The sequence below is a fragment of the Pseudoliparis swirei genome, chromosome 2 (genome assembly GCF_029220125.1).
Source record: "Pseudoliparis swirei isolate HS2019 ecotype Mariana Trench chromosome 2, NWPU_hadal_v1, whole genome shotgun sequence".
In the NCBI taxonomy this organism is placed as follows: Eukaryota; Metazoa; Chordata; class Actinopteri; order Perciformes; family Liparidae; genus Pseudoliparis; species Pseudoliparis swirei.
The window spans coordinates 12,505,864-12,522,230 of NC_079389.1; the positions used below are offsets into that span (position 1 = coordinate 12,505,864).

Sequence of the window (16,367 nt, forward strand, 5' to 3'; positions counted from 1 at the left end):
CCTCTTCTCTGGTAGTGGCGGTATGATGATGTAGGGGTAGGTGACCAGGAGGTATGTTCTGAGCAACTCAAACTCACTGTAGCGTCTCCACAAAGAGTCAGGTGTTGCGGGAGTACCCCCCTCTGGAACGGTTTCAGCTGACCTGGAGACAGAGCAATAGAAATAAACACTGCTATCATCAGGTGTCGTCAAAGCAACGAGAGGATATTTTAGCTACTGTTCTTGTTCAAAGCTATTTGAAGCACAGAATGAGCAACATATCACATCTTGCTTTGATTTTTCTTGGGACGTTTTCTGCGTCGGGGCAGGGGGACAAAATCTGGTCAGACGCATTGTGAAGAAGACTTGGGGATCTTAAAAAGTTAGTGTACAAAAAATTCTGCTCCATGATATTGATTTGTTTAAGCAGCTTACATAAGCCCAACAGGCTAATATCTCTTGAAGCAATTAAATGACAGCCAGAGTAACATTAAAATCTAATCAAATAATAAGATGCCCAGAGATTCACATGCCAAACTGCATCACTTGGAAGTATTTCACTTAATTACTATAATAAATAAAATTGTCCAAGATAAAGCAAATGTCATGTGTGCTTTTATTATTAATGACGTGTAGGAAAGACAACTCCTTCAGTTGTCACAGCAGTCTGTTTGTTCTTCACCATTGAGATGTGTAAAGGAACTCTCCAGTGTATGACCTACCGTGTTTCTATGAGGTAGACGGTGTAGGTTTCCTGCATGTTCACCGTGTTCTTCCCTGTTCGCTTCTCCGCCTCAGTCACATTTATCTCCATTTTTCTCAACAAAGTTGCCTCTCTTTCCACCATCTATAGAAAAGAACAAATAATGTCTCAGCAAGACAAATTCAACGAAAGTGACACACAAAAGTTATGTAATGAAGATATGAAGGAGCATCAGAAAGAAAGAACAAAGTAATATCAGGTGAACAGAGTGCAGGGCGAAGGGCTTCTCAGGGACTCCACCAACAAGGCTTCACTGGATTCTGTTCCAAGCAGACTTACCGTGTTAGAAAACGTACTGCAGCGGTGTCACGCTTCTTTGCAGAAGGTATGACAGGCGCGTGCAGGTCACAAGCCAACACGACCACCATTAAGTACTAAACACCGTCCTCTCTCGCGAGAAACCACGGGACAAAGACCTGCACCATAGTCTCTGGGTGATTTAAAGTCAACTGGAGGCTGAGCGTTCAGACTCGCTAGGAATCAAGCGAGCGAGGAGTAAAGTTGACGAAGTAACGTTAGCTTCGAACCCGTGCTAGCAAACACAACTCGAGCTCACTTCGTAACGTTGTAACTTCGCTACATTTCGCTTCAAAGACGAAGCTTTGTGAGGAGGTGAATGGAGGAGTCTAAACTGATCATGTCACAAAACGTGAACTCCACCTAACGTAGCTAACGTGACGTTCGGCCTGGTTGGGATAGTGTTGACTAGTGAAAACAGGATTATAAAGAAAGAGAAAGTTTGTCAGAGAGCATTTTAAAAAGTACGACCGTGTTTATGAGGTTGTTCTCGGATTCTGTTGAAGTGATGTCGGTGTTAAAGATCACAGCCACTTCTTCGTTACTTCCACAATCTGCCATCGTCGTCTGGCTGCGGAGGCGCTGCTGTTGTCAGCTGAGACTTAAATTTCTGTGCACCTATAGACTGATGTTGACGGTACACGCATTCGATCGGGAGCGCGCAAGGGTTTTGATAAACATCCGGTTTTACAAAGTTAGCGGAAAGAACTACGTGAAACAACATCCGTTTTTCAAAATAAGATGTCGACAAATCATACACTAGCACAGCGGTTCCCAAACTCAAGAATGCCGCGGCCCAATTTGAAATCTGAAAATCTTCTGCGGCTCACCCAAGCCTGAAATTACAACCAGCGTTGACGACCCGTTGTCGACGGGGGGGAGGGGGGGGGGGCTGAGGGAGGCGCGCGCCGGCATCGGAGCTCTGGCGCGCGCGAGCCGAGAAGAGTTGACGGGGGGTAGACGAAAATTACAGGGTGACGGGTGGTCAGATTTCACCCTGTTATAATAGTAGGGGAAACACTGGAGTTGATAAGCGTGTCTTCTTGTCTGATCAAAACACAACTGTGAGGTGCGCGACTTGTCTGAGTGGCCAGCTGCTGATCACTCACTCAACAGCCCGACGTGCATGAATAGATGGCGCGCGCGTAGCACGCCAAACATTTTTTTGGGAGCATCGAAGACTAGGGATGAGAATTGATAAGATTTTAACGATTCCGATACCTTATCGATTCCTGCTTATCGATTCGATTCCTTATCGATTCTCTTATCGATTATTTTGGGCAAGGGGTGAAAAAAAGAGCACAAACTGGTTTATTCACATTAATTTTCTTTTATATAATGCTGCACACACAGTATGTATACATACACATTTACTTTTTTTAAATCACAAAAAACATTTACACGATATTACTCTTGAACTTAAAATAAAACTTACATAACTTAAATAAAATGTATTCTGTTTAATTTAAACATGTTCCTAGAAATTACAGTGCTCCTTCCTTTTTTAAAAAGGGTATATGAACTGAGCTGCCAAAAATGAAACTAGCAGTGGCAAATACCAAGTGTGCAACCAACAATTGTATGGATCATAAACAATTCTTGTGCAGAAAAATATGCATGTCTGCTTTCTCCGGGAGGATACGCGATCTCTCAGGACTTATTGTGTCTCCAGCCGTGGAGAACACGCTCTCAGGTGGGCTGGAGGATGCCTGAACACAAAGATATGAGGAGGTGGACAAGACGTGCTGTAGCCTGTGACCCAGACAGACTACCAGCCTCTGAACCGGTCTGACTCTGACCCTCATCAGCTACATTGGATGGCAATGGAGATTATTTATATAGTGAAAGCTGGTTTACACAATGAAACAAATGGCACGAACAAAATCGCTGAATTTGCTGAGCTGACATTAAGCCACATTAAGAGGGGAGGCAAACACTACCTCGCCTCAATGTAGGGTGACAATGGAAGATTCTGTAGCTAAGCTAGCGTAGCTATATGCTAAATTTAATAATGGATTAAAAATAGATATGCTCAGTTTAATAATGGGTTAACACGATAACGCGAACGTTTGCTGATAACACACGCCCTCCAATAATTAATACCGTTACGATCAAACATTTCTCAAAACTGGACTTTAAATCCAAACGTGAAGTGATCGATAATGGGACCAATGCCGCCGGAGCTCAAATGTGTGCTTCAAACGAAGGGACAGAAGATAACTTGATCGACTCCACACAATAAAGGCAAATGGCTTCCAGGCTTCACAGTGCTTCACAGTGGTTGTGATCACTTTGGAGGAGTTTACCTTGGACAGAAAGAGATGAAGCGCCGACGTTAGCTGAGCTGCTGCATCGAACACATGACATTCCTGTCATTTAATTCCGTGCATGTTCAAATGCTTCTTTATATTAGTTGTATTTCCTCCCTTCGACGAAATAGATTTTTGACACACGTTACAAGTGGCGTCGTTGTCATTTTGTCTTGTGAAATAGAGCCAAACTTTAGAACGCTTCTGCCTAGTTGCCATGTTTGCTGCAGTCTGAAGAAACTAAAAAAGTTCGCGCATGCGCAAATCCACAGAGGACCGTTAGCAGAACCGTTAAAGAATTTGGCTAACGATCCCAAACAATCGGTTCACTGGGAACCGGTTCTAAAACAGAACCGGTTCTCGATGCCCATCCCTATCGAAGACCCATTTTGACCCAGGAAAAACCCTGCTGTGGATTTTCCTGAACATAGCTGCATCAGTCAATGCCGGGGATTTTGAGGAAAAACATATATAAAGCATTTCAAACATTAAAGAAATGACCGATTTCTTTAAACATTTAGGACTTTTAATTTGAAATATCTCCCAATTGGGACCGTAGATATGTCTGATTCCCAGGATAATGGAAGTCAGGATTGTCCTGAACACGGCTGCATCAGTCAATGCCAGGGATTTTGAGGAAAAACATATATAAAGCACTTCAAACATGAAAGAAATGACCGATTTCTCGTAAACATTTAGGACTTTTACTTTGAAATATCTCCCAATTGGGAACGTAGATATGTCTGATTCCCAGGATAATGGAAGTATGGATTGTCCTGAACACAGCTGCATCATTCATTTCCTGGAACTGTTGGGGAAATCTATATACAGGAATTTTTTAACATACAAAAGTCTGAGTTTTATTTTTATAAACTCTTCCTTGGAACAGTAAAAACGTTTTAATGTGAGCATAATTTAAGCTAAATCTCAGAAACGATCTATAAAGATTCAAAATCAGTTAATTGTTTACTTGTATATGCTAGTGTATGATTTGTCGACATCTTATTTTGAAAAACGGATGTTGTTTCACGTAGTTCTTTCCACTAACTTTGTAAAACCGGATGTTGTGTCACGTGAATCCTGCCGCTAACTTTATCAAAACCCTTGCGCGCTCCTGATCGAATGCGTGTACCGTCAACATCAGTCTATAGGTGCACAGAAATTTAAGTGTCGGCTGAGTTGACCAAGGAGATCCGAGTGTCGGCTGAGTTGACCGCAGTCAGCTGAGCTGGCGGCGGAGTGTTTCCTCTGCTTTACGCATGCGCGTTTCAGTGATCGGTGATTGATATACTTTTTGATACAACATTTAAATGAATGGCCTTACATGATAAATGTCCATTGGGTCATTCATGGCTCCACAAATAGTACATTAATTAGAGTAATAATACAAAATAGGATAATAATATTAGTAGAATGCATGTGTTGATATCAACAAAACATATATAATATAATAACACACTATTGCACTAGTCTTACATGTAAATGCAACAATGCGGTTAGATATAACAACAATATCTTCAATTGTTCTGGAATGGCCCCAACACTGCAAGTGACCATATAAAGTAGTTACGTTTCAATTCCGAACAAGTTAATGTTCAGGAATTATCCTAAACATGCTTGGGATTAGCTACCATGATTGCTGTTCAAAATGGGGCACATTTGAAGCAATTGAATGGATGGTTTCGTAAGTTTCCATGCAGCTGTGCTGAATTGGTGAACCAAATACCCTCTTTTGGCATTTGTATTGTTGTTGTTGTTGTTGTTGTTGTTGTTGCGTCTTCCTTTATTGCCTTGCTTTGGCAAGGCTGACATCTACTGGTGGGACTTTGACTTAAAAATAAATAAAAATAGTATATATTGGAAAAGGAGCCTGAGATTTTTGTTCATATTGTTCTATTTCTTATTTTTAGCAACTTTAGAAACGTTGATACACTTTGCAGAATATGTGTAAATGAACTGCTTTAAAAGACACTGAAGGATTATCAAGAAGTTACAATGGGAAATATATCATTCTTTTTTGTAGAAAGCTACCCATGCTAAATATTGATCTTAGATTGAGGCTTAAACATGCTCTCTCACTTTGATAGTTTTATCGTAAAAAAAATTATTAGATATTTTTTTATTCAATAAATAACAAACATTTTTTTTTTACATTTGTCAAATCACTGCTTTCATGTTTGAAAACAAAATTCTGAAAAAGGTGTCATAAGTGATGACACTTTAGTGATATAATTTGATCCCTCTCTCTTATTGATCAATGGTTTTGGGCCCAGATCTGAATGAGAGGGATGCGGTATGCCTCAGGCTAGTAAACAGCACAGATACACGGCCTTTTAGTCCCTTTGGTCACACTGTTGTGCAGCATTTAATGTTTAAAAGAAGGGTGGAGCAGTATGTGTAAGGAAGCATTTTACATAAATGCCACTGGGCATGGAGTGGGGTGTTGGGGTGTTATGGGATGAAAATGAAAAATAGATACATTGAGAGAGAAGCAAAGAAATGTAGACCGGAAGAAAAAAGGTCTGAAGGTGAGATTATTTAACAAAACGATTTTCCTTTAAAGTGATCGATGACACAGATGCAGCAGGTATAGGCGGATAGATGGAGTGATGGTAGGATGCGGTTTCAGGCTGCAGCATGTCAGGAAACACAAAGCTCTTTCCTGTGACCAGTCGTAGCCACAGCAACAGCATAGTTACCATTCTTTCCTGCCACTGACCTCAGACCAGCCACACCACTTCCTGTCCGCACACACGGGCACGCAGACACACACACACACATTTACATAGACAGACACAAACACATACACTACTAGCCCTCTGTGGCTGACTATAATCGATCCTTTCACAACTTTAGAAATTTCTGATCCTGTTCTTGAATACTAAAACAGCTATGTACAGTGTGTGTGTGTGTGTGTGTGTGTGTGTGTGTGTGTGTGTGTGTGTGTGTGTGTGTGTGTGTGTGTGTGTGTGTGTTTGTGTGTGTACGTGTGTGTTTCTTCCTGTCTTGTCTATATTTGGAAAGTCTGTCAGAAAGCTGCTGAGTGACTATAATACCGATGGGTATGTGTGGAACTTATAATATTCATGTCGAACTGCCTTAAAACAAACAAGAATAAGAATTGTTGTCGATAATGTAGATCAACTGAATATTATATGTCAAATGGCAAATTGAAGAAATAGCGAATACATTGCTATTTACTAATTATTTAAAAACATATTACTGTGCTTTCTATTTTTCATGTATGTTTACGAGAATAATCCCTAAATTCACTGGTTTATTTGACAATTATGTGTTGCTCAAACAAAGAATGTCTTTGCTTTGTACATTTAACGGTTGGAAAAAACGATTCAGTTTGACAACTGTTGAACAGCAGAGAGCAGCAAAGATCCAAGAATGTCATGAACAACATGCCAGCGGTACATCAGTATGACAATGACAATCAGTCAAATCTGTTGCATTACACAATGAAGTTGGGCATACTGTAATTTAATAAGTACAATAGGTCTTTTCCACAGCAGAACTTTTGACTCGTCATATCAGAGAAGGTGTTACTCATAGCATGAATAATGGATCTGCTTGGACCAGCAAGCCATGACTTGTGCCATAATTTACAATACCATGGCCCTGAATGTGAAGCAGTTCAATGTGATTCGGCCAAAATAAATTCCTTTATTTACACCTGTGCTCTTCCTACTGTAACATTTCAAAATGTCTTCCATTGAGAAGGCTTATTTTTTATAATATATTATTATGTGCTTGAAATAATTCAACAGTAAGAGCCATTGTAATAGGTTGTCAAACAATGCCACTATTCAAACTCATGTTTAACATGACAATTACTGCATACAATAACATTACTGCGTATGAATATGTATGTATTCATATGCTATTCCAGAGTGATAGACATTACAGTATTGCAGTGAGTATTACTCAGTATAACTACCATTTACATGTAATTATACTGATTTCAGTTTGTCTATTTGTTTGCTCAAAGTAAATTTTACAATGCTTTTTGATTTCAGCAAAAAATAGTTTGGGGGCCTCATTACTGTTGATTACCCTTTCTTTGCATGGGGGCCAGTTTTTTAAGGGGCCAATAGCAAAACTAGGTAAACTTATTTATGACTTAGCCTCCTCCTGGAAGTTATCTGTGTTGTTTTATTTTTCGTTTTTTTTTTAGATCTGAATGTTCTGTAGCATTTTATTAATCATTGCTTTATATACGGGTACTTTCAAGTTTGTTTTTTCATGGCTTATCGTATGTTTTCGAAAGTTGCACTTTACTCGCGTGTTTAAGAGTGCGAGGGTGTGCATGCTGTATACAAGGTTGGTCACGAAGGTCATAAAGAGGAAGTCCTTGCGGTCAGTAGAAAGGAACACATGTTTTGCTTGATGTCATAGTCTGCATCCTTCAATTTCCTCTCCTTCATCCATCTATTCTTGCCTTTGACCATGATGGAAAACTCAGGCAGTGTGTCGAGTGGGCCTTAGTTAGTGCGGGTGAGCCGATATAGTATATCCACATGTATAGGGAAGCCTAGTTGGAACAGAAATATGTTGTTTATAATTATCTTTATCCAGGCTGGCTGTAGAGCTTCTACACATAGAATTATCTTCATATTGAGAAATATTTTTCTTTTTCATTATGTTGTTCAATTAAGCTCTATTCTAACTGTTTTTATTGATTTTATTAAGTGACCCTTAATTTAGCCTCATTCTGTCAACCATCTCAATGAACAAAGTCTATTAAAAAATATTATAACTCTTTATATTTCAGCACATTTCTTATATGTTAATTGTAAATATATAAAGTCAACCACTCATAGTAAACTAAACTGAGACATCCGAGGGCAGATCATCTTGTTTTACGAGGTTGACTTTAATACTTTACAATACTTCCTTTGTGTCTCTTCTTTCCCGTTTCTCCTACACATTTAAAAGATGTTCTCCTCTTTTCTCTCCTATCCATCACCAGAGTCTCACTGAACACTTCTCTGCATGACTGACGCTGAAGCTTACACATGCACACTTGCATGTGGACGCGTTTATTGTATATGGGCACTCACACATGCAAACACACATGCAGAGTGTGAGCAATGCAGTATAATAAGCAGCGTGGCAGAGATGTGGTCAGCTTTGCCCCATGTGCAATCGTTGAGAAGCCACATGAAGGCTTCTGGGTATTAAAGGACAAGCCTTCATTGGCTGGGAGGGAATCTGTCATGCAACAAGAAAACTGTGTTTTTCACCCTCTTCTCCCTCTTTAATTTCTTCTGGATCCCTTTTTTTTCCTTACCTCTCTTCCCAAGTTCTATCTTTCACCAAATGCTAAGTCTCTGCCCACTTTTTTTCTCCTTCATTTCTTTCATTCTGTGGCATATTAGATTCAGTTGTAATACTCTCTAGCTTAAAATGCTTAGACCACTGGAATGTCCCGTCAAAGAGGTGGGCAGGCCCGGGGGGCGGGACAGACCAACATGACCAATTAAGGAGGAGATTGAGGTAAAATGGACAGCTTCTAAATGGTGTAATAACAACCTACTAAAATGTAATTACAATGCAATAGCAATAGACACTTCTAATGACAGGATGTATATGCCAATGTGATTTCCTAACTATGGCCTTGGCATAATTGCCGACTGTTAACATGGCGTGGAGATTATAGAGAGGTGTCTGAATGCTGAAATGCAACCACAAGGACTTGTAACAGTGGAACGGTCACTCAGAAGTCCTGCCAAGTATTGATCACAGAAGGTAGGTTAGCGAGTTCGAGAGGGAGCCTAAAAGTGAAAGTTAGTGTGAGCTTGAGTGGTTTCATGGAGCAGTTTATCCACTCAGCCAACTATCCAGTTGGCCATTCAGCTGTCCATTTATTCAATATTTCTATTCGTCTATCAAAACTGTATCTACTATTAATTCAGGTTTATAATTTGATTTGACCTACTCCTGTATTGGTCCAACTTCAACCCTCACAAATCACCCATAGACATCCAATGTCCATCTGTCTTTCATTCCATCCATCCGTCTGTCCATCCATCTCTAACAAGAGGAGTGGATGGTGGCGTCCATTATTACAGAGCATCCCAGAATAGAGTCTCGTTTTATTACAAGTCCCTCTGGTCGCCGTGGCTACCCAAATTACAGGCAAGGGTTCTCACACATAAAAAAGGTTGCGCTGCCGAAAACCAGCCACCTCAATAAAGGATGGATTAGAAAATCCTTTGCTTTTTTCCTTTCCTGTCCTTTTTGAAAGGTTTTCTGCACAATTTTTTTCCCTCTGGTGTTTTGTTTTATGTTGGGGTGCAGCGGTCTTCTTCAGTGGTTTTGCTCCCCGACCCTGCGGCGGGGAAATACGCTCACTTGTGGGTTTCTGGGAAGGCAGCGGTGGACAAAACATCTGCTGGGAGCTAGATGTATGCAAGTGTGCGTGCGTGTGTGTGAGTGTGAGTGCATGCGTGCAGGCGTGTGTGTCTGTTTTTGAGTGAATATGTGCATATAGTGATACTGCCCTAGCAATTCATGTTTAAGTTTAAAGATCTGTTTGAGTGAAAGTAGGAGTTAGTGTGAAAGATATTCAATACAAGCATTGTTGAAACACAATTTTAAACACGTGATAAAAGCTTGGTTCTTTGTTAGACTATATAGATGAAAGTGCAAAAATGTATAATTGCAGATTTAAAAAAAAGATAATTAAAGGAGATTCAACGATACACTTACTTTAAAACCAGGACTTCCATGAGGCCATTGGAGTATCTACCCAACATTACAAAATAGTTTAATAGGTGGAATATGGGGTGGAACGTAAGGTCTTTCATATATTTATTAAATGTTAAAAGATCTGCTCATATGGCAAACTGGCTTGTTAATGTTGCATCAACAAATATTATAGATTATGTGGCTAACATTAGCTACATCCTGTACAGCTACAAATACTCTGCAACGATATATTTCATCCACCTCTTAAATACAGCACTTCATGGGTATTTCAGGGATCCTGTGAATGTGAAAAATTACAAATGGAGAGATGGGACAACTTTGTCTCTTTAGAAAGCCTTCACATCTAAATGGCGTGTAATCCAGTAAAATATTAGCATGAACACAATGTTTTTAAATAAAGTCTGAGATTCCAACTTAGTTCATCACACATTAATTTTATTTGCCCTTCAAGACATAGATTCTCCAAAACAGGAACAAAGAAATCAATGTGTCTGTTTTTCTGGCCGGGTTATACTACTTGTACATTTTACAGGGTTTAAATCTATTTGTTAAAAAAAGGAACTGCAGACTCAACTGTGGTTACCTTTAAGTGCATACCTCTGTGTAGAAATGTCATATAAAATAGATCATTTGAGGTTCAGCTTGTCCAAAAGAATATGCACCTTTATGTCGGATCAACCAGCTTCCAGAGGTTTCCAGATGTATTTTATTGCCTTACAACTTCCCTTCCCTGCAAGCGACCTTATATTAGGGTAATTTATTCATTTGTTCCCAGACTAGTGTAAATAGTTACAAACACATAGAAAGAAACATGAAATGAAAATGCAGTTAATATGGTTCCATCTAGCGTTAGTTCTGTTTGATTTAATTGTAATTGTCTTCTTCTTTTAAGACATCTGTTTTATCCAATATCAAGTGGGGTTTTCTTATAGCCTGAGTCAATTCCCACAGTAGTGATTCAGAAGCAATGTGTCTTTGATTGAAAATGTGACCAGCTGATGGTTTACCAAAAAAATGTCTGATGATGAAATAAACCCCAAACAACTGAGAGATTGTGGAGTTACAGTAATACTTCTGTGTTCTCATCAGATACACCCCAGGTGTAGTATACAATGATGCAGTCATCACTATGGTAGTGCGTTGTGGTCATATCTTGGGAGAGACCGATTACAGAGATTCAAAGGAAGAAATTAAAGCTGGGGACTAGAACCGTTTGATGAGGGCTTGGGGAGATCTATCACCAAAAAAAATAGGATGTTTATAGCAGTTTCTTTCACATCCTTTAAAACCAAAAGGAGAAATATAGCCTGGGATGCAGTCTCATTAAACAATATGAAGGCTCTTTATCATGTGGCAACCCACCGGAAGTAGGGCTGACCCATCTAGGGTTCCGTCCCATCGTTTAAGAAGCCAGGGTTTTACGGGAAGTGTGACTGTGGTTTGTGATGAAAGGATGGGATGAGGTGTGTGTGAGTGTGTATGTCTGTTTGTGTGTGTGTCTGCAGTACACGCTATTATTATGTTGCTGCGGTTGTAATGATGTAAGATGCTCGAAAGGGCGTAAAAAAGAGCAGCACGCTATCTACAAACACCATATGACAACAGCATGTTTCTGCCGGGCTCAAATAGATCATGACAATATACAGATTTCAGACCCCATCTGTACCTGGACAACATTTTATATCTTCGATTTACTTTCAGGACTTTAGGTATTTAGGGGAGTTACTTGTTCGAATAAACCATCTGCAATTATTTGTACCTCTGAGAAACACACAATGTTGATATGCTGTAGACATTTAACTGAACACTTCAGGATTCGTACGGTAAATAGGATGTTTGACCCGTTTCCAAGTTGTGACTGCTTCCAAACAATCATGGCAGCCAGTTGGTTACCTAGATAGTTAACAGTTGCTTTTATTGTGCGGTGGATGGAATAGTTCTCCATCTTTGAGAATTCTGGAAATGACTTCAGAACAGCTGTAAGTGTTTGTAATTAGACAACCAACTGGATGCTTAGATAGACGGGTTATTATCTTTCTTTGAAACAGAGGGTTACTACTGTGACTTGAATGTAATGCTACAGACAAACATTTGGCTGAAGCACAACCTGGCATCTATCAGGCCGAGTACAGACACATTTCATTTTCAGGGAAAACATGATTTACAGCAGGGGTCCCCAAACTTTTTCCTGTGAGGGCCACATAACGTTTGCCTTGTCTGATGGAGGGCCAGCCGGGGGGGGGGTGCTAGTGAGAAGTGAGAGTGTTCTCACCTGTGCGCTCTGATCGCTCTTTTAATGTAGTATCGATACTAAAAATATGGGGGGGGGGGAATTACATTGTGGCGGGTGGAGATTTCACCCTGTTATAATAGTAGGGATAACACTGGAGTTGATAAGCGTGTCTTCTTGTCTGATCAATACGCAACTGTGAGGTGCGCGAATGGACCGAGCGGCCAGCTGCTGATCACTCACTCAACAGCCCGACTTGCACGAGCAGACGGTGCGCGCACAGCGCGCAACATTTTTTTTTGAGAGCACCGAAGACTCATTTTGACCCAGGAAAAATCCTGGATGCGCGCGCCACTCGCTGTGAGTGCATGCGCGTGCAGACAGCATTTAACGGAGCGAAGCAGCGCGTGCGCTCTGATCGCTCTTTTAATGAAGTATCGATTCTAAAAATATGCTAAATCACATCGTTTTTAACGTACGGGTACTTTGTTAGTATCGCTACACCGTGCAGCGTGACGGCAGCAGATGTAGTGGGCTAACATCCAAGCTAACCTAACTTCCCAAACGCTGTGGACATCTGAACGCTGATTGGCCGAGTAGCGACACGTCCCATCAAAGATGTTCTATTGCGAAGAGCACCACTTCACATTTTCTCCGCGTCTCACTGCAATCTCAAGGGCAGCGGGCCAGGTGAAAAAAATAATAAATCGGAACGCGTCTCTGGTATTGTTCAGGGGGCCGGTCCAAATGGGGAGGCGGGCCGGATTCGGCCCGCGGGCCGTAGTTTGGGGACCACTGATTTACAGTGTAGCGTGCTGTGCTGCACATTTGTTAAACACATTCCTATCTCAATACATTTTCAAATAGCTTGAATTCTTCTTCTTCACTTTGATTGGAACATTGCTCTTTTGATGCCACACTACTTCCGCCAACTGTTGATGTTTGAAATTGCAGAAAACAGAGGGGCAGCATACAGCTGCGGAGGAAGGAGACATTGGTGGTCTACCATTAGGTTGGTTCATACTTTGATCCAGACTAGAATATCTGTATAACTATTGGATTGTTATGACACTTAATATAAACATTGATAGTCTCCAGGGGATGAAGCCTACTGACTCCTCCTCTGACTTTTCATCAAGCAGCCCTATGCGGTTCAAGTTGTCATGACTTGACATCGTGTGAATTCTGTTAAGATTAGAAGGATATTGGTACTACGTCTGAACACACATTCTTGGTTCACAAAAAATGCATCCCAATGTCTTTGGAAATTTTGACTTTTCCAGGTCGACTACAGCATGAATTGCCATGCACCACAGACTGTAACGTCCTGTTCTGTGTTTCCTCTGTCTTGATTGTTTCATTCCCTTCACCTGCCCTCAGCCACTCATGTGTCCTTGATTGTTTCATTCCCTGCACCTGCCCTCAGCCACGTCTCTTTAATGTCTCAATGCCGTATACCCGTTTCCCCCCTATATATTGTACCAGTCTTTCCCTTGTTACATTACTTTGCATTACATGTCATTTAGCTGGCGCTTTTATCCAAAGTGACTTACAATCCTGTTACAATCATACACCATAAACGCAGCTACAGGGAGCAATTCAGGGTTAAGTGTCTTGCTCAAAGACACATCGACAAGGGCGGGGATTGAACCGCCAACCCGCTGATGGAAAGACGGACCCGCTAACCACTGACCCACAGTCACCCTTGTCTCCTGCTGGATTGTTGTCTTTAGTTCCATCGTCCGTGTGCCCTGTATATTCCTGACCTGCCTGTTTGACCCTGCCTGCCCTGCCCCCCGATTCTCTGCCTGCCCCCTTTTGGACTTTTTGCTTTTTTTTGAGAGACACAAAACCAACAAGGACTTGTCGTAGGTGAATCAGCACACAGGACAAAACACACAACAATCTGGCAGGGGACAAGGGAAAGACTGGCACAATATATAGGGGGGGAAACAGGTGTATGGCATGATACAGTAACGAGACAAGGGTGGCTGAGGGCAGGTGCAGGGAATAAAACAATCAAGGAGACATGAGTGGCTGAGGGCAGGTGAAGGGAATGAAACAATCAAGACAGAGGAGACACAGAACAGGGCGTTGCACAGACGTTCATTTAGTCCTCATGATGAATTTGAATAACTTTGGTGACCCCTTGATTTTTCATCTAGCATATATCATCAGGTTAAAAGTTGGGTTTGTCCAATAGTTTGGTTTATGAACAAATACAATGCCAGCTCGATATCCCGATGGAGCTTGCTCAGATGATGAGGACTGGGAGACTGGGAGTTAAGATTGCACATGCTGTTCCCAGTGTTAATAATACACTTTCATCCTCAAGCTATCAAATCATTCATTCTTATTTCATTTCAAGTAGTATGCTAGAAAACAGAGGCCAAAAAGAACACAAAAGCTTGTTTCTGATACATACCTCACTAGGGTTTTAGGATGTCGCTGTGAAATAAAAAACAGATTATTTACAAATCACAATCAATTCGCAACTACATCTTTTCAATCCTCTCTGGCAGATTGATATATTGCATAGAGTAAAGGCATTTATGTCAAATTGAAAAGACTGCATCTCCCCAAATGTTCCCTTTCTGTTATAAATGAAACACTGACGTTCATTCCCCTTCTGTGTTATTGCCTTATCCACCCCAACCCCCCTTCTGCCTTGTCAATCAGTAGATGGAGGAAAAAGTCATTAAATCTCTCTGTTGGCCATACATGTAATTACAGTCTGCCTGTATGTTGCTAAATACGCCCCGGCGCTAGTCTGGTCTCCCTGGTCATGTTTTTTCCTCCCACCGGTTGTGTTTAAAGCCCTTATAATTGGCGAGGCAGCGTGTCAGGATTAGAAGCTGCTGATTTGAAACCCCGACCCCTTTCACCTCGTCTGTCTTCTCCCCTCTTCAGACAGCCACAACCGTAAACCCTAAACTCCTTATTTCTCATCATCCTTGTATCACGTGTTGGGATTAGAGAGGGAATATCATTAAATTCTAATGAACGCAGAATTATAGTCCTCTATGCGTAGATAGTTCACGACTGAGTAAAGATGTTACTAAGAGATCCGTCTCCATGCATTTAACTGACTTTCCTGTATAATTGATAAAATACCACTGTGGTATTACCTGACTTGCCTCCAACTTTCCATGTTTTTTCTATAGCTGCTAGCAGAAATTACATGTATCTCGACATCTGTAGACCAGTGCATCCTTCCACATAGCGTTACACTATATCTGAAACCTATCATGAATCATTGTTAGCCTTGTTAAGGGGTTTTCCCAAGTGTTAATTAAGTTAGTGTATATTTGATTGGTGCCTGCATGACGCCTGTGGTCAGTTGTCTACCTCTCTCATCTCGCACTACAGTCCTCTTATTCAGAGCACCACTTTTCAAGGAGGCAGATTTAGCTAAATGTTTACTGTTTATGTTTTTTTCCTCGTCTTTTAGAGATGCCAATTTCATTCTTTAAGACGGTCAATAGTTACATCCTGAGCAGTTCAGTGAAATTATTTGATTTAAAAACCGTCAATGTGTTTGGATAGAGCATAATCCTGCTGTGTGTTTTCCAGGACTACAGGGCTACCCCTGTCTCACTGGCAGTAGTAAAACCCTTGTGGGTTGAGACAAATGAAGGTTGTTTGGCCCATCAAAGCATTTCAAGTTGAAATGATGGAGCTGATGGTCAGTGATGTCAGCAAAGATGTTGACTTTGACTGAGTCAGAGCAGTTTCTGGTCAGTAGAGCCCCTAATTTCTCGGTCTATTCGTCTCTGTCTCCCGGTTTCTGTCTCTGTTTTAACCTCTCTCACTCTCACATCATCTCACTCTGTTCTCTCTCACACATCTAAAAACTGCTGCCCTCTCATCCAGGTCAGTCTGCTGACCTGAGCCAATGCATTCATGAATCTTAAGTGAATGTTAAACATGCATTACATCAAACTATGCACTAAATTATATGCATTATATGTATATTATTGGGTGATTATTGCCGGCTGCAGCCTTCAGTAACAAGGGCAGATTTCTGTTGTGCGTTGTTCATTGTTCTTTTTCTTTAATCTCTTTAAAG

At 40.9% G+C, this 16,367-nt stretch overlaps 1 protein-coding gene across 3 annotated transcripts in view; it reads right to left on the reverse strand.

Moving 5' to 3' along the window:
• LOC130201729 (sorting nexin-4-like) overlaps positions 1-16,367 on the reverse strand; it is a 32,464-nt gene that overhangs the window by 6,689 nt on the left and 9,408 nt on the right. Inside the window, exons 1-3 of one of the 3 annotated variants that reach the window (XM_056426833.1) lie at positions 1,511-1,650; positions 702-826; positions 1-142 (exon numbers count right to left, since the gene is read on the reverse strand). In XM_056426833.1, the coding sequence (XP_056282808.1) occupies positions 1-142; positions 702-826; positions 1,511-1,600 (357 nt within the window). In that variant the 5' untranslated portion in view covers positions 1,601-1,650. Of the gene's footprint in view, positions 143-701; positions 827-1,021; positions 1,651-16,367 lie in introns of those variants that run through there. The other 2 variants (XM_056426842.1, XM_056426849.1) reach the window with 2 other exon arrangements.